The 19,046-nt window shown below is 46.3% G+C and overlaps 1 protein-coding gene across 4 annotated transcripts in view; it reads left to right on the forward strand.

Annotated features, from left to right (window-relative positions):
• Positions 1–18,930, forward strand: part of LOC135368616 (methylcytosine dioxygenase TET-like) — a 103,346-nt gene extending 84,416 nt beyond the window's left edge. For 3 of the 4 annotated variants that reach the window (XM_064602010.1, XM_064602013.1, XM_064602012.1), the window contains 11 exons: positions 4,289–4,366; positions 5,205–5,360; positions 5,984–7,658; positions 11,438–11,519; positions 12,501–12,803; positions 13,520–13,664; positions 13,732–13,821; positions 13,941–14,078; positions 14,356–14,478; positions 14,600–14,749; positions 15,253–18,930. In XM_064602010.1, coding sequence (XP_064458080.1) covers positions 4,289–4,366; positions 5,205–5,360; positions 5,984–7,658; positions 11,438–11,519; positions 12,501–12,803; positions 13,520–13,664; positions 13,732–13,821; positions 13,941–14,078; positions 14,356–14,478; positions 14,600–14,749; positions 15,253–17,454 — 5,142 coding nt within the window. In that variant the 3' untranslated portion in view covers positions 17,455–18,930. The remainder of the gene's footprint in view (positions 1–4,288; positions 4,367–5,204; positions 5,361–5,983; positions 7,659–11,437; positions 11,520–12,500; positions 12,804–13,519; positions 13,665–13,731; positions 13,822–13,940; positions 14,079–14,355; positions 14,479–14,599; positions 14,750–15,252) is intronic. The other variant, XM_064602011.1, reaches the window with a different exon arrangement.
• Positions 18,931–19,046: the final 116 nt, after the last annotated feature.

Genomic DNA, 19,046 nt, shown 5'->3' on the forward strand with positions numbered 1-19,046 from the left:
GCCTCTAATAAAGGCCCCGGTGGCCATGGCTAGTCACGATCTATGTGGCTCATACACGAGCCGGAACTTTCAGTCTGGCTACACCCTCCCCCCCTCCTCTCTCTCAATTCCTACACTCTCTCTACATTGCACGTTTTAACTGCTGCGGTCTACCAACGGAGAAATGAAAGAAGTGTGAGAAAGAAAGACGTGTCGAATTCGTAGAGTCGTGTGATGGTATGCAGTATTGCAACGACGTGGTCTTTGTCGATTGCAATGTCAAAAAGAGATGACTGTGTGGAATGAGAAAGCCGTCTGTGTTCGACTTACATCCAGTACAACGTTACACGAGAAAAATGTCGCCCGCCACGAGTGTTTTCGCCTGTGCGGATGTGGGAGTGAGTTGCAACAACGTAAGAATGAATGTGTCGACGTTGTGAGGCTTGTGTTGTGTTTGTACTTCTCTTCTTGTTTAATTGCCTCATCCACTACAATATGTTCAACGTATGGCTCCCAGCATCCTCTATACGTGTACTTCCTCAATATACGCCATATTAACCTTCTCCACTGTTTTCATACGAATTATTATTTAGCTAAGCTTTCACTTTTGACCTCAGAACTCGTCAAGGTGGCCATGATAATAAGCGAGGTGCAGCGTTCACTGTGTGGCCTACATTGTATAACACAAAAATATTACCATAGCAACGCCTCCACTCGTGATTGCAGTGGGCAAAATAGTATTCCACGTAAAAACGAAAAAAGAAAAAAAAAACACTCCCTTTCCCCCATGCGCAGATATGGAAGCATATCATCGTTTACGCGACATGGTGCGAAGGTATGCTTCCAGCAGAACGTGGTAGTAATTATTTGCACGGTGCCGTTTCCCGCGTCGTAGGGCAGACGGTAGTCTGCGCTTCACCGCGGCGCGCGGTGGGGCCAACCTCACTCTGGACGACAGGAATGCTAGCGTTCTTTTTCGATCTTGTCGGCACGCGAGGAACGCGTCCTCAGTCGATGCGAATCGATAGCAACGGCGCGTGCTGACTGCTCGCCCAAGTATCGACATTCATATCGATTCCGTCAAGACGACCGGCGATGGAGAAAGCTTGGGGGCCGCCCAATAAATACCCTCTGAGCGCGTCCAGTTTCCAGCAGACGACATCGTTTCCGCGTCGTCTGCAAATCAAACAGGTAATGTTTACACGAGAAAACGATGAGTGATGAAACGGCGCGGCATTAGAAACTGAAATTCAAACTGAAATTACATTATAGAAACAGTAGCTTAAATAAATGAGTTTTTTTCACTGAGGAAGAGAAATAGGTGAATAGGTGAGCATGATCATGGCATACAGCGACCTTGTTGCTGATTGGATTAGAAGGCAAAATGCAGGTGTTCCTGTTTGGGGGCAGCCTACGCAGATTCAGGATAAATTTTTGAGAGAAAACTAGCTTGCATTTTCAGGGAGCACGTCACAGGAACTACTGTATGACAATCAAGATGTCGAAAATACCAGTCGATTTCAGATTTTTTTGTTGGTGTGCAGGCGTGCACACCAATATTCAGTCGCCAACCACCGTTGTGAAGCAAATATGCATCTTCACCCTCGTCACCCTGCCAAAGCCGGGCACTTTTCTCATAAAAAAAAAGATATAATAGACATGCCCCCATTCCAAACGCAATTCAATTCAAGTATCGTCCACCTTGTAGAAACAATGACGTCAATTTCTGCACGTTGCATCATCACGACCCTGAAAACCCAATGACCGAGCAAGCGCTCCATGGTGTCAAGAAGCAAAAGGGTGCGCAAGGGAAGAGAAGAGAAGAGAAGGCCCTGACGTGCACAAGTCTGCCACAGGGAGGCGCGTATGTCGGAGAATCCATTCCATCCCCTCCCGCTGGCGGCTCGCTTTATACTTGTGTTTTGTTTTGCTCATTTTTAATGGGCGCGGGCGTAAAAAGAAGACGTTCAACCAGAAACACTCGTGGGATATCCCCCGCCTGTGCTTTTTTTCTCGTCTGCTAGCGAGTGGCGTCAAAATGACGTCACACAGGCGCTTCTCGAGCGGAAAGGAGAGCACAGCCAGGGGACATATTTTTTGTTCACAGCCTGCCGGAAAACGTTACGAAGTGTTACTTGTTGCGAAGTTGATATCCAACGTATTGTTTATACCCAACACGGAGGAAGTGGTCGGACCATGGAATTGAAGAGGATACTCATCTATGGGGGAGCGGGAGGGGGTTGTAATTCCCTATTGGGGGGGGGGGGGTGACACCCGTATCTGCTTGCTTTTCGGGGTTATTTGGCTCTTTTGGCAGGTAGTTTGACCCAATTTTTGTGTGTTGTGCTATCATAATAATTTTGTGCCGTGCTTGTCAGAAATGACTCTGATATGATGTCTTTCTTATTTTGGTAGTAGTTATTTTTCCTGCTTACGTTCCATCCGTCCTTACGTCGCAGGTTATTCAACCTGGTAGCTCAACGCCACAATAAGGTGCCTCACTCCTAATATATTGTTCACCCAGTCGATCGCATAGAAATAACAATACTGAGCGCCATACATTTCGCTGTATGGATGTACAAAACGTCTTGGCGGGCTTGACGTTTCGGCGTCTGCTTCTTTTGACGGTCGACTCGCTGAATATTTCCTCCCCGATTCGTAACTTCTGCCGCCTCTCCTCCCTTTGCGCTACGTTCAGTATTACCTTTATCGACATCTTCATTCCCAGCAGCTGTTAAATTAGATGCAGGTCAGACTACTACAACCGAACAAAACCAAATGATGCACTGTATCCTAACGCGGGAGTCGAAAATCGAAGCCGCATTTTGGGTTCGATCTCACTCGGGCCTCGGAAACGGATCGACTTCGTGGAAATTCCGATCGATATTCTTCCGAAGGAAAGAAATCTATATATATACATATAGAAAAGTACACAGGGTAGCTGATGTGCGAGAGGGAGAGAGGAGGCACCTGACCTTCTCTCTCTGCTTTTGACCTTCCCTATATACCGCGGAGAGTGCTTCCGTAGGTGTGCTGAGCTTTGCGACATTTGGAGGGTGCTGGCGGGTGATTGAGGTATTTCGGCGGAGGCGCCGACACAGTCTCACCGCTTGCGACAGTCGGAACACAAGAACATCTCACGTACCTAAACTTACGTAAATACGGACTTGATTTCGAAAGCTACGGAATGTGGTAAAACCGAGCCTTGCGCTTTGCAGAAGTCTTCACGGTTTCTCAGCAGTGTTACTGGGGGCTGACACTCTACATGTTGGAATATTCTACCGCGTACAATACACAGTCAATAAGGGACAATCTGTTGCAGAACCTTTCCGGTTTCTAGCAAGTTCGAGAATAGCGAAGCACGCAATATTACAGGCAATAATTGGTCCCTACAGCTGGCTAACCTTTTCAGTGACTTTCATCTTTCATCAATAATTGGTTGTCTGCATGGTGTCGAGTTGAGGTCGTTCTTCGTTTGCCGCTGTCGAAAACGGTCTACCTATAGGTGTCTCGCGACGACCAGCGGTTCACGCGCTTTTAGACGGTCCTTTCTTTCCGTATTGATTTTCTACGAGTCGTTCCTCGTTCGTCTCTGATAGGCGGACAAGGTCGGATAAATTGGGAGGAATACCGAAAATATCCAATACGTTTCGCGCATGCGCGGGAGTGGCAATCATTATTTTGGTGCGTGTAAACCCGAAAGAGCGGTGCAAAAGTCTGTTTAGGTTTTAGCGTAGCGGGCAGTACACCCTGGAGCACGATTGCGTTTCAGGGCAATGTTGCCAACGGCCCAAAGGTGTCTTTTCTTTGTGATTTCTTTGTTTGTTTTGGGGTGTCATTTGTGCTTTCTGCGTTTCACACGTTCCGTTTGCCACAATTGTGGCAAAGGTCCTTCTCGTCCGTGGCCCTTTTTCGGTTTTCGAGAAATAGCAGAACTACATAAAGTGCACACTGGCGCTGAATCTTTCCGTACAAGCAGTCTAAACGATTATGCGCTGTGTGTGGTAGGGTGGCGACCTCTCTCAAGCGCGTGTTGAACTATCGACGGATCGTTGCGAGCTTCCGTGGAGCTTCGCTTTCTCCAGCACGGTCGCGGCTGCCTGCTAGTCACCTATAACATGATCGTCTCAGAAAGCATAGCATCTGGTTTTAGATTACAAAGCTGAACTGTTTCGTAAGTGCTGCAAGTTTGATTGTTTGCATTTTTGGCCGACTCCTGCAAAAGCGTTTCGTATTCTATACGTGCACACCTGTAGAAGTGAATGTTTCTGGACCAGCTGTGTGAAATTGCCATGACTATACCTTTCAGGAGCGCTATGAGAAGATGATGCATCAGATGCACGAAAGGCGCCGGGGCACACCAGATGAAAATAAAAATATGCAACAGGTAAGTTGTGCAAGTGCGAACCCCCTGTTTCAATTTTGGAAACTAACATGCATCGTGTTTTGCTGTAGAGCGCCTTGCAAAATTGCAGTGCACGCTGTTTCTCGTCGAACAGAGGTAGCATGATCGCCTGCATGACACGCTTCGCTTGTTCGCACCGCTCAAGGTGTGCTTGCAGAACGATTGCTATTATTCGTACCAGAAATTTGCGACCGCCTGCGCAGCATGTCATTCAATAACAGCAGGAGATTTTGTAACAGGTCTTCGTAAGGACGCGTGATACTTGATATATGTGCGGTGGACATTTAGGTCGCGCGTACTCTAAAAAGGAACTCAACGCGCCCGCGCGCGCATCATCTCGCAAGCTCCATTCTATTGGCGGAGAATCATCGGTAAGCTCGGAACGGCGGAAGGTCTCGCCCACTTCCCCCTATCGCCGTGGTTGCCTTAGCAACGGGTGCTTTTCCGATTGTTCCGCCCCGAAGTTACAACGTCCACCATTTTCAATATTTTCGATCGACATCCACGGCGGGTGTCCTTAGTGGACGCGTGCATTGCAAAACGTTGGACAACCCGCGTGGAACAACGGGCCCATCTGTGAAGCCGTCTGCTTTGCGGGAGAACGTCACGACACGTGAAGCGTGTTTCCGTTAGGTCGACTCCCGCTGTGCATGCCTGCGATCATGGCTCGGTGGCCTTCGTCCCCCAAGGAGTGTGTGTGCACCGCCTGTTCGTTCGAAAGGACAGGCGACCTTTTGGGATGTTCATTGTGGGGGCCTTCGCAGTGATTTTTGACTTGATCTTGAGCGGAACCTCAACTTGAAGCGCTGATCCGCTGCAGGTTGCGAGCGCCATTTGCGGAAGCGGTGTGGTTGGAAAAGACGGAATGGCGTCCTCCCCCGGCAACAGAAATAATCTCAATGGGCGGACACTGAACGGAGGGCCAGTACCACCGTACCATTCTCAAGGTGTACCCGATCACCTCGGCCACCCCGGGGTGAGTGTGATTGTTTGTTGTTTGAAAGCGGGCTGACGAACGGACGCATTTCTGTGTTCGTGGGAGTGTCTGTTTTGAAATATCGCCTGCGCGCGTCCTTCGTACCCGTTACATGTGTTTTGCTTGCTGTGGCTTTTGTAGCTTCGCGGGATTTCATAGGGCGCGCGCGTTGGTGTATTCTTACGTACAACTAACACGTGACTGACCTCTGCAAGTTATTGCATTTTTGATGCTGTTAATCTGTGTGCTGTCTGCTAATGTACCCGTAGTTTTGCATGTCGTTTTATGAGATCGGGCTGAGCGTAACTATATGATCTATAAGGGAGCGCGAAGAAAATACACCCAAGTAGCATTTCGCTCAACAAAAAACGCATTAAAATAAAATGTTTCAAATAAATTCGAACTAAATTACTCTGTGTACGTGCTATCCAGATGTCGTTTATTATCAGGAATTGTTTGCCACAACTGAAGCAATCCACACGCATATACTGTTTAAATCCCGTTTACTTGACAACTAAATGCTGAGTACACAGCATTGTTGCTGCTAAAATGATTTGGAAGAACAAAAGACATTTGGACCATTTATTCAGTAGACTAAGGTAACTGTATCCATATTTAAACAGGTAGGAGGATTTGGACCTCCCAATGAATACCACCTTGCCCAGGGGCACAAGAACATGCAGGGGCCTCCAACGAACCAGATGTACGAGATGGCGCCTCACTTCGGAGGCTTTCCTCCGCCTCAACATCACCCTCAGCAAGGCATGGGAGGTGGCCCTCCCTTCAACGGCCACCTACAGCAGCCCCCGCAACAGGAGAGTCGGCAAAGTGAAGATGCATCGATGGACTTTGGCTCGCAGCAGGCACGTCACCAGATGATGAACAATCGTCTCAAGACTCTGATTCAGACTAGGCAGAGCCAGAAGGAGCAAGGACCTTTCCATGGCCTCGAAAACACACTGGGACCTTCGCTGGGGGGCAATTTCGCGCACCCGCAGCCACCGCAAGCCTCCGACGCTCCCTCGGACCCTTCTATCGGCCATCAGCCGTTCAGGCCCGCACAGCCCGACGGGGTGGTGAGGGGCTTCCCTCCTCCGCCGCACAACGGTGGCGGCAACACCGCACCTCCTTCGTCGAACAACGAACTACCCCAGGACGTGTGGCGGGACGTGAGTCCGTCCTCGGCAAGGTCTCAGAGCAGAGGCGGAGGCCACGAACTGCAGGAGTTCACCAAGAACAACGGTTCTTCCTCCCAGAGTAGCAACAACCACTCCGAAGCAGAGTTCTCCCAATCTGAGGATCAGAGTCGCGAAGATGAGTTCAACGAGAACGCCCCTTCGGCCGCAGGCATGCAGCAGGCGGCGGCAGCGGGGAACGGGCCGCTGAACGGAATGATTCAGTACGGTGCCTTCTACGCGGGATCCCCGACGGAAGGCAAAGTGGAGGCGAGCAGGTTGAAGGAAACTGGGAAAGAGATGAGGACTGAGGCTTCGACGGACGGTCAGGGGAATGTGTCTTACCAGTTTACGTCTGCACCCTGCTCGTCGCTAACGACAACTACTACCACATCCACCGTGACGGCCCTCAAAAACTGCAGTGCGCCTGTTCCCGCGACGCGGCCTCCGGACACTGGAAACAGCCTCCAACAGCACCAACAGGGTCAGGTACCACCGTGTAGCGACGTCGAAAACAACAACAACAACAACGAGGAACCCACGGAAACGGCCACCCACACTCAGCAGCAGCCTTTTTTATCCAATACGACCACATCTATGAATACATATACAAGTATTATCAGTACATATAATAGCTTTGCTGCTACTTCTGCGCCCTCCTACTTTGAGCACCATCCGCACGGCGGGACATCTCAGCCGAAGTTCATTGGGCAAGAAGCGGCGGCAGCGGCTCGGACGGGGGGAGATGTGTCAGACGTAGATGGTGGTCGTATTGCAGTCGGCGAGTTCCGTGGCCTCGAGTTTGGGCTAGTACCGCTCCAGGGGGGCCCCGACGGAGGCCCCCTCCTCCCCCCGTCCCCGAAGACGTCCAAGGCGTACGGAAACATGCCTTACCAGGGCTCGTTCCCGCCGGTCGAAGGGCCCTTCCAGCCCTACGGCGGCGTCCTGCCGGGCATGTCGTCTGCGCCGCCGTTCTCGTTGCCGCCAATGCCCGCGGGCGGCTCGCCCTTCGCCCCAGTGAACCTTCCCGGGGTGGATCCGTGGTGGGAACGGCTGGAACGGCTGCGAAATAATACGAAAGCCGAGGCGCCCAATTGTGACTGCTACGGCAACGAGGAATCACGTGAGTACCGTCAGCCAAGCCCCTCGTCCTCTCTGCCATCCACGCTTCCGGCGGCGATGTGACCGTGAGAGTCGCGTGAATGCACGTGACCGCGTTTTTTGACGTCGTTCTACGATGATTGTGTCGTTTTGGTGGACAGTGAAAAAAAAAGGGGGGGGCACATCTCTTGCAACGAAGACAAAATTCTCGTTGCGAAGCATAATCCCCTGTTCCTCACTCCTGTCGTCCGGCAAGTATCGTCTCCTAGCAGCCGAAAGTCACTGCCACAAAAGTCCCCGACGGGCCTCCTCGGAAGGGGGAATAGTCATTTCACGGGGACAGGCAGAAAATCAGGGGCCAAAAAAAAAAAAAATTCAGCAAAACACGAAAGAGGTGTGTGCTGTGTTCCCATATTCATCTCGTTTTCACGCCATCGGTGTTTCGAGGCTTTCATCAACCATCACAGGTCCTAGATTTGCTCCTTTAGTCTCCTTTGACATTGTCATGTACGTATTATAAGCTATTTATTGTTGGCCAGGGTGACACTGGGCATTTGAGGCGCAGGTATCCTCTCTCGAAGGGAAAATATGTGTCTGTGGGGGTAGCTTACCATTCTATGCAGCTGTACGTAGTAGTAACGACGTAGAGCCTTGTACATTCGCAGTTCGTAGTGGCTGTGAATAGCTTGCTGTAGGTTCAAAGTATAAAGCCGTGCCTGTCCGTTCCAAACTTGAGAAGGCGCAAATTTGCTATGCATTTCCCAACGGAGGCAGATCTGCCGTGCATCTTCTTCCTTCCAAATGTAACGCGATGCAGCGCAATCGAAATGAGAACGTCGCTTATCTGAGCCCTCTTGCTGTAAGACATTGTAGAGCTCATCCGAGGGGAAAAAAAAGGAAGAAAAAAAAAGCGTGACCAAGCGGACTATTTTTGTATTATCTCAGATGGGAAAAAAAAAAAAAGAAACTTGCGGGAACGTAACGAACTGCACGACTCCTAGAGCCTGTTAGAACATTCCGCATATCATAATGAGTCGCCCTTGATTTCGTTAGCTTTATCATCTCTAGCGTTGAATGTCGCGGAAGTGGTGGATGAAAACGTGCCAAAAGAATTTGCCAGTGATGCACAAACTCTACTTTCTTTCTTTCCTTTTTTTTTTTTTTTTTGTGCATACTAAGTTAAGGGCATTCTGCGATTATGGAGAGATTATTGTATACAGTGTGTGGTTAGTTTTTGTTGTGTACATCAGTGCCGGCTCCGCGTGTGGCCGTGCTCACTTCCTAATTTCGTGCACGTCTGCTTCCTTGTGTGCCACTGTGTTTTGCTTCTTTGCGGACGACCTCGAGAGTTCCGTGCTCGGTGCGTTTTTATTTTGTACATTTTGTGTGGTGATCTGCGTAATGTCTTTTTAAAAATGTTCTTAGAAGATTGAGATTATTGGGAGAACGAAAGTTATGGCATTCGCTTGAGTGAACTTAAGCCTCCCCACCTGTGCACCGATACATTTAACGTTATTCTGCGCACTTTTTTTTTTTTTAACCACTTCTCATTTTGGGGGCGTTTATTTGTGTTTGTACATGTTGCATTGTGTCGCATTGTGAGCAACCAGTTGTCTTCAATCTTTTTTTTCTTTTTGTTTCGCATAAAAAAAAAATCTTTTGTGCACTCAGGGAAAATTGAGAGCCAGGATTGTTGGAAGTGATAAATGAAGATATGCAAAAACGTCGAAGAGCATTGAGCAGTGTCTATTTTGGAACAAGGGGGTATTTTCTGGTTTTACTGTGGAAGTACTGTGAGCGTGTGGATTACTTTTGTGTCCCTACTTAATTGTACTGCAGTATAGCTTTTTCTTCTTTGTACACACGAGATTGAAATCAGTTTTATGCAGTGAGTGATTTTTTTGTTCTCTATTATTATTATTAATAATGAAATGAGAAGAGATGTACAACTATATCAATACTCTTTGCTACTATACAATTTTTTTACACTGTGCCATAGATTTTCTATCTATATAGAATCTCAGGTTTTGAAATGTGTGAGAAATAAACCCTTTTCATTTCAAAACACGATGACACAGTCTGTTTTTGCTGTTCGTCCTTTGTTTGCTAGTTTTTTCACGAATAACTCGTGACACGAGGCAAACCACCTCTGTGTTATGCTACCACATGTAAGGCTGAAAGTATGATGCCCACATGCCTCAGGCAACTCTTCAGAACCATTTATGAAAATTTATTGCAAAAAAAAAGAAAAAGAAGTGAACGTTCCTCCATGAACATTGTGCTCTAGGTGATTTCGTCCTCGCCAGCGGCACAAACGGACTTACCGGGAACGAGCTAAGTACCTTTCTGGGAGATAAACTTGCTTTCTTCCCGATTCGGCACAGTTGCTATGGCATTGCGAGAAATTGCGCTCGACAGCAGTGGGTAACGTAATTGCAGCCTTCAGAAGAAGCAAACTGATACATATCGTTTGCTCAGGTTAGTAAATCTCAGAAAAAAACAAAGCTTCAGCAGACAGCCTGTGTTATATGCAATACATGTTCTGTGTGGTGATGGAATTTTTTGCAGCAATCCTCTTAATGCTTGCACCCATTCTTTTGCATGTGCGTTCCTCTGAGCTCTTCTACTCTCTTTCTCTCTGATACCCTCCCACAAAAGTTTATTCTCTTTGTTTCCTTCTCCCTGTTGCTTTGCATGTTCTCTACACAGTTCTGTTATGTTCTAAGAAGGAAAAAGAAAAGAAAAAAAAAAAGACTAGCAGAGCTTGAGTTTTTCGTAGGGGACAAAAGTGATCCACAGCTTCACAGTGTACTCAATTGTTCGAAAGTCCTCCTTTTCCACTTCCACCAGTCTCTGTTCAGATTTCTGTCTCTCAGTTGTGCGAGGTATTGCAAAAACAAAACGGAAGTTGCAAATTATTGCATCATCACCAAGTTGTACCATGTATTGTTCATATTGCACAGGGCTTTCATATTTGGTTCTGAAGAAATGGTACAAAAGTGGATGACAAAACACTAGGCATTAAGTAATGGGGGAAGAGCGCATCAAAATGTCCTATTTGAGAGATAATGGCCTTAAATTTGATTTATTGTTGCATCAAAAACTTGCTCTATTCATCTGCACAAGGTACAGATGACAGTACACATGATGGAGCTTTGTTTCTTTGCTCGGCGTATTTTATATCTTCAAATTATCCTTTGGTGCCCAAATATGTGATTCTTCTTTCTGTCAATTGAACAAAATCACTAATTGAACGGGCATACTAAGTCACCTGCAAGCGCAGCAAAAGTAATGCAGTGAATGCACCCAGTTGGATTCTTTTTTGGAATACACAGCGATTTCTAGTCTACGAAAAGCAAAGAAGGGGAAGCTTTGTGCTGCTACTTTTATACCTCAAGTGTATATGGTACGTAAAACAACGCACAACTGGAACAACGACGTTACCCACCCTTTTTGCGGTAGCAATACCACCTAAAAGCCTCTTCAAGCCTATGTTTGCAAGGTGAGTTCGAACAGTCTTGCACTATTAAGTGAGCTGCTGCCACTCGTGCTATCTGCTCATATTAAATACGCAGTCAGGAGATATTTCGCGGAGTACAAGATATGGAGATTACAACCGAACTGCCTACTCTTAAGAGACCCTCAGTTTTAAAACTTCATCGAGCTATGCAATATGTGCAACTTCATTTTGGAATGCCTCGCACTTGAGAATAGGGTGGTTTGCTCGTGCAGTCGCTGTTTCGGGGTTTGTGCTTGGTTGTATCGCAACTGCTGCAACAGAGAAACTGTTTCCATTCACAGCCCCCATGGACAAGGCTCCATACTACACGCATCTCGGCTCCGGTCCCAGTGTATCGTCAGTTAGAGACATGCTCGAAAAGAGGTAGTGGCTTGTTGACAGTTTTTGTCTGAAGTGAACACACAAATCGAAACACCCCTGCTCCTGTTCCTGTTCCATAGTAAGGTTAGCCACCAGAGTGCCCACCACTAATGAGTAGAGCCTGAAGTTTTCGGGAAATATTTTTTTCTAAATTCGGGGGGGGGGGGGGGGTAAAAATCGGGTAAATAAACGTGTGCACTAAATTCGTGCGAATTCGGGTGAAAAAAAACTTATGTTACGCTAAAATCGGGGAGAAATCTGGCTCAGTTATTAGAACTAACTGTAGTGGTTCGGTACAAACGGTGATGTAATTGCATTTTTCTGCCAAACAAGTAAGTTGGTGCATTCCTACAGACATCCCAGGGAGGGCAATTTGCGTGGTAAAAATCTGGTTTCACCCTAGAGAGGCAACCTTCAATTCGGGGAAGAATCGGGTAAAACCCCAAAACTTAAGGCTCTACTAATGAGCTATCATTATGATCAATTAGCTGGCCTTACCCTGGCGGTGTTTGAGGTGGTGGCACCAGAAAGTCATGTGGAACTTTCTCTTGCGATGAGAAACCCACCAGAGGCTCACTCTAAAGTATCCAGACTACAAAAATGTGAAATAAAAGTCTGATGCTTATACCCATGTTGAACCTTGTGGTCCCCTTTGAGAATCTGTATATTTCTTTGGCAAGTAAACAAAATTTCTACCTAACAACCTAGGTATGGCACAAAATATAGTCCATCAACCTTAACAGAGTTATTCTGTTGGTCTGTCCTACACACTGTGATGCATTCCTATTCCTTTGATAGGAACCCCACCCTCCATCTGATATGGCGGGCATTTCTGCTGTTGGTTAGCAACTATTTTCAACACCCCCCAAAATATATCCTGGTAGTGTGTTGTCCTTATTGTTTAATGTCCTTTAACGGTCATTTATTTACTGTTGTTACATTAAGGTGGTTACAGTCCAACCATTCCTGCTTGATCTCGTGTAGGTTGAATGAGAGAGGACCGGCTCTACGGTTGGAGAAAGTATTGTATACGGGCAAAGAAGGCAAGACGAGTCAAGGGTGTCCATTGGCAAAGTGGATCATACGGCGCAGTGGTCCAAGCGAGAAGGTTCTGGCAGTACTGAGGCATCGACTGGGTCATCGCTGTTCCTCGGCTTATATTGTGGTGGCAATTGTCGCTTGGGAGGGAGTAGACAACAACATGGCTGATGACCTTTACCGAACTGTAGTGTACAAGACTGTGCAGTTTGGCCTGCCTACTCAGAGGAGATGTGGCACTAATGAACAGTGAGTAAAATATTATGCTCCCCGCACAGTAACGTGTCGGAGCCCTATTCTGCCATGTTCTTCATGCTGGTTTATCTTGAAACAAGCACTACCGCTTGTCATCAGAGATGAGATAAATCAAATCTGTAACCTGATCATATTCATCAACCAAAATATGCCACACAATCAGTGTAGATTTTAACGATGCTAATTAAATAAGGATCTCAGTAATGCTTGAAGCAAATATCAGAGCCTGCATTAAACTGAATTTACTCCAAAATCAAATGAGCTAGTCCCTCATGACAAAGAGAAACTCTGTGCTTGCACTGATCGTCAATCTAATTTCACTTGCACCTTGTGCTGCCCTGTGCTATGTCTTGTGGCTAGTACTCGTGACAGGTATCTTCATCGAGAATTTCATTCTATGCTCATAGGAAAACATTTCTGCAACATTTTTGCAATGTCCCCCCCCCCCCCCCATGAAATTTCTGAGACTGTCCAATACAGCTCAGCTATCAATGCACATACCCACAAACATGTGTCCATATGCATATACCCCACCCCCAGAGGTCGATTTCTGGGGACATTACTGTCCATGGCCAGCGTCAAACCCACTGATGGTCCAGGAACCACAAAGATCTTGAGTGGTCGTGTTGCCCCCATGCAGTCCATTAATATCCTGCAAGAAGAATTGCATCAATGAGTTGACTATTACCTGCGTTCCTGTTGTCTTCCAGGCGCACGTGTGCATGTCAAGGCAGCGATCCAGACACTTGTGGGGCATCTTTCTCGTTTGGTTGCTCTTGGAGCATGTACTACAATGGCTGCAAGTATGCACGCAGCAAAGCAGTGAGGAAATTCAAACTCTCGGAGCAGCCAGAGGTTAGTCATCTCATTGTGCGTGCATCGCGTAACTTTTGATTAAGCTCGTCAATTTTTTGCTTTTTAGGAACAGGAACTAGAAGACAAGTTACAGGTTCTTGCAACGGAGATGGCTCCCCTCTATTTAAAAGTAGCTCCAGAATCATTTAGGAACCAGGTATGTACCACATGTGAAATTTCCCTGTACTTTTGATCAACCTTTGCACAGTTACATTAGTAAATCACACGTGTTTTCTTCAGGGTAACGCTTTTCTTTTTCTCTCTCTCTTTCCCCAGGTGGAATTTGAAAGTGAGGGGTTGTCCTGTAGGCTGGGGCTAAAACGAGGCAGGCCATTCTCCGGTGTGACAGCCTGTCTTGACTTCTGTGCCCATGCTCATAAGGATCTACACAATATGAACAATGGCTGTACTGTGGTAGGTGCACCGTGTTTTGCTCTCTAAAGAATGAGTGTGAATTGCTGCACGGCAGTGTTGCCAAGTCTGCTCCTGCTGTCCGTCCCAGAAATACCTCCGTATGATGAATTTTCCTCAGAATCCTCACTATCATGGTAACAATTTATAAAGATATTGACGTGCATATACTTTCGTCAAATACAGCTTCTTGAAAACACTCGTTGCGCATCTCAGCGACAAGAGACTTGATTATATGCATTCACTCTGCTATCCTGCATCCACACTTTTTATTCTGCAGGTCGTTACGTTAACGAAGTACCGACAGAATGAGAAACCAGATGATGAACAGCTCCATGTGCTTCCATTGTACATATTGGATCCAACGGATGAAAACGGAAAGAAAGACGGAATTGATGAAAAGGTTGGGAGTGTTCCATCTAATCAATATGTGTACTATGCACTAATTGTAATCAAATTTTAATCTAATTCTCAAGGCCCCAATATTACTTCCCCATTTTAATCCTCTAATTTCCTCTTCCAAGGTCAGGAATGGTGCACTTGAAATTCTCAAGAAGTACCCAACAAAAGCAAGAGTACGGAGAGTCCCGCTAGGGCCCTGCAAGAAGCGCGGCAGGAAAGAGAAAGCTACAGAAGAGGGACTTCAGTCCCAGTGTCAGCCAATGTCAGGAGAAGTAAGTGATATACGTGCTATAAAACTCGAACAATTCTTTTTAAAAAAAAAGTTTATATGTGCTGACCCCAGGATTCAAACCTATAGACCCACCTGATTTCCGATCAGGATCCTAACACAAGATTTGATAAATTACTGGGTAAACGCAGACATAAAAGTAAGCTACACCAGTCATGCTTTGAGTGTGCTTCTTGCATCTTTTTTTCAGAATTTCGATTTGGAGAGGGTACGCCTCCTCTATAAAACGCTTGCCAATGCTTGGAGAAAATGTACCACAGGGCAGCAGCAGCAATACAATTTAAATTGTTTTTTGTAATTGAAGTACCCACAGAAAGTCGTCCATTACGCCTCGTGGCATTTGCTATACGTAGCGTGCAAATTCTAACATTTGCTTGGGGCTTAATATAGCTTAAGCGTACAATATTGCATGCCATAAGTGGGGCTGAGAGAAACATGACCAACTGTAAATGGAGCACTCAGTGGATCTCTTTTTTTTCATCTTAGTTGCAGGCAGATGAAGGCTACTCTTCTCAAACTATGCCATCTCCAGTATTCAGTCCTGGTGCTGACATGCCACAGATGCGGAAGTCACCTTTCGAGGAAAGGTACCGCAAAGGTGCGATGTCGATGAAGCAAGTGAACGATTTTCCCAGCCCAAAGCTCGATCAAGCAAGACATTTTTTCCCATCGCAAGGCCATCAGCAAGACCGCAACCATGTCGTAACGCCAGATTCAAATAACATCATGCCAGGGAGGGTGAAGGATGAACATAGCATGCAGACCGCCTGTCAATACCAGCAAAATAAAGAATACAATTACATGTGCAGCACACCTGCAGGGCCGCAGTCACATTATACTTGTCCAGAATCTCAACACATGGACATAGAAACACAGAGGCATGAGACAACAAATGTTCACATCAAATCAGAGTTCAGTGAAGTAGAAACCTGCATCCAGAGTGGCACAAGTTTGGAAATGAGGAAGGACATGACTGTGGAAGACGTACGAAGAAGAATGCCTCAAGATCTTCCGCTACGTGAGCAGCATCCCATCAAACAAGAAATAGTGAATTCCTATGGATCGGGCCACAACCATTGCCCTCCTCATCATTACAACAACCACTTCACCAACCACCGTGTTCAGCAAAACAGGCAGCCCACTTACAACCATGTTCCTCAAAGCCCACAGGAAATAGGTGCTTTAGATACACCGCCGGATGACCACACTGTCTTCGGTAGTTATCACGTGCAGGGAAACCACCTTTACAGTGCTAGTCCGGGCTACCACCCTCACACTACCAACCAGAACTTTGAACAATCCCATGGCATTGACCACTTGCAAAACTTGGCCTCTGTTTCAAATCATCACCTGCAAAATCTTACCCAGCAAGGAGAAGGCAGTGGCCTGTGTTCACCATATGGAAGTCCGACTCAGCGCCATCCTTACCACCCGGCGCTGAATAATTACGCCTACCGCCACCCATCAACACCTCCGCCACGTGACTCGATGCCACCCCCGTCACCGTTGCACATGAAACCTGCATCCCCTCACGTGTTGATGAGGAGCCCTACGCAAAGGTATAGCCCCGTACCTTACCCAAGAAGCGGTGGCGGCTTCTTTTCACCTCACCACGAAGCCTATTCTCCTCATCCGAGTCCGCCAGTCACTCCTATGACACCCCCGACTACACCACGGTCAGCAGACCTTCACCACACACCGGGATCACCTATGCACATGCGAGAACCTTACTACCCAGCAAACCCAAATACATACAGCAGCACGCAGATGAGCACAGGCTACCACCCTGCAGCCAGCAGGTGCCACTCAGTGGGCTGGCAGGCTCAACAGGACTATGCCGTTCCCCACGCGTACTATCAGAGGCGTCCCCCGTACTTTCCTGCCCCTCCAACGCCACCAAACTATTTTGCTTCCCATCAGTGTCATCCATTGCATCTTCCGTCGTCCGGTGTGACGCCGCCTCCGCATCGAGCGTGCCTGCCGTCGCCCGAAACCGCCAAGCCATCCAGTACACTTCCTCCATTCAAGAATGCATTTCTTCCACCACAGTCAGCTCCCAATGGGTTTGAACGCCACACGCAGTCTTTCCACTCCGCGCTGGAGCAGGCGCAGCAACGGATGCAGTGGCCCACATCACCGTTCTATCCAGGGCATCAAGTTCCTCATAACAGGCCTGTTAGTCAAGAGAGGTCAGCAGCAGTGCAACACAGGGTGCCACAACTCAGCTTCTCACCCATGGAAGCCATATCGCCGATCGAGCAAGAGGACATCTACGAGGTGGACTCTGACAATGAGTCAGCCTTTCAGGACGATGAAGTTGGAGGGGTCGCGATTGCACTGACCCACGGTTCTGTTCTGTTTGAGTGTGCTAAACATGAGCTCCACGCAACGACAGCTCTGAAAAGGCCTAACCGGAAAGACCCCACCCGCATCAGCCTGGTGTTCTACCAGCACAAGAACCTCAATTTCAGGAACCATGGCGAGGAGGAGTGGGAAAAGAAGATGGAGGTTCGACGGCTGGAGAGAGCCAACGGTGAACGGCCTTCAAAGAAGAAGGCAAAGTTTTCAGACGCCAGGTTGGATGAGGGTGGGCTTCTGCCATCAGTTCACGTCGACGACGCAGGCCAAATGTGGACACCTTCTCCTCATGTGCCACTTCCATCCATGTTTGCCATGAATCCCTACTAGGGTTTGAATTATTAGCATGATTTCACACATCGTTCATCCATATCAGGCCATGGTACTATTACCAGGTTGCAAATGTCAATTGCAACTTGTTTTCTCATTGACAGTATTAGATTATTTAAGATGGACACATCACATGCAACTTTTATTTGTTGTACGTATCTTACTTTTAGGTTGTCCAAGTCCCTGTGCCCACCAGAACAAAGTTCTGAAAGCAGTAACAGTGAAAACTCATTAATTTTACTACCATCTCTCGATTAATTTAACCCTATTAGTCAATTTCTTGTAACGAAGACATATCTAAAGCCAAAGCATTTGTACCTGTTTTTGATGCGTCCCTCATCTTGTGACAAGCAAAACTCTGTGCTAAACTGAGATCTCAATTTTTAATGACGTGTTACTTGTTAATTTTCTTTCACTGAGAGTTGATTAGCTTCTTGAGTTTTACATTTTTAACTTGTATCATGTGTGGAGCTGAAATTGATGAGGCTTTACTGGCCAGGGCACATGATTTTTTAAATGTGGGATGTGCAAATAATTTGTGTTGTACTGCTATAAGCAGGAGATATTCACTCAAAGTATACAATCAGTTGTGTGACATTGATGATGTAACAGGTGTGATGTTTTGTCTATCAGATTATACAATAGGATGGACTTTGTTACACAAAGCAGTCATGCATAGGATGCAGAAAAGGCATAGCATACGAAACATGGAAATTTCAGTAGAAAAAAAGTTGTCAGTAGAACATGGCAGTAACCACGGATCTGGTGTGCAAGAATGAATTTGGGAAAGATCACGTGAATGATTATATCACTGTACATAGAACGTAAAATACGGCATATACAACCGCATCTGGAAACTTTTAGCTTTATTTATACAGGCATGGCTGTAAAGTTATGCAACACGGAAGTACAAAACGACGTTCTGTTTAGGTTCCATCTCATCAATGCATTAGTATCTAAGAATTTAGTCCCAGTTGAAGTGCAGTACTGATTCATTCACAAATTCAAATCACACCCTTTTACATAAACTACATCACATAATAAATTATTGATTTGCAGACATCTACCATTTTTTCAGAGTTGTTCTGAATATGAATATATATTTTATCATCTCATATTTATGAGATAGTTTTGTTGTCTTCTCACTAAAGCTACATATATGCATTGTCTGTCGAGGGCAACAGAAATCTAATGGGTTTTAATTGAAATTGCCATAATTTTTACAACATCACTGCCATTTTTTATTTTACAACTGTATTGGTGTTCAGCCTTCTTTGGTTGCATGTTTTGTTCTTCATAAGAAGTCATTATCATGAAACTTGTCATTGTACAGCTACTGTATATAGGTTGTTAGCCAACTACAAATCAGCATCTTTACATGATGTCATAGGTCATAGTATTATGTGTTGAAATATATTGTTTGCCCATTGATTCATGGGGTCTATAAAATAAATTGCACAATGATATTTAAATCTTTTTATAGACTGTGCGTTTTCCTCTGCAGTTTTCACCAAATGTGACCTTACTGACATGCGAGGTAATAAGTAGAGCACAGATAAATGTGCACTAAAAACTGTTGAAATATGCAGACA

The sequence above is a fragment of the Ornithodoros turicata genome, chromosome 9 (assembly GCF_037126465.1).
Source record: "Ornithodoros turicata isolate Travis chromosome 9, ASM3712646v1, whole genome shotgun sequence".
NCBI lineage: Eukaryota > Metazoa > Arthropoda > Arachnida > Ixodida > Argasidae > Ornithodoros > Ornithodoros turicata.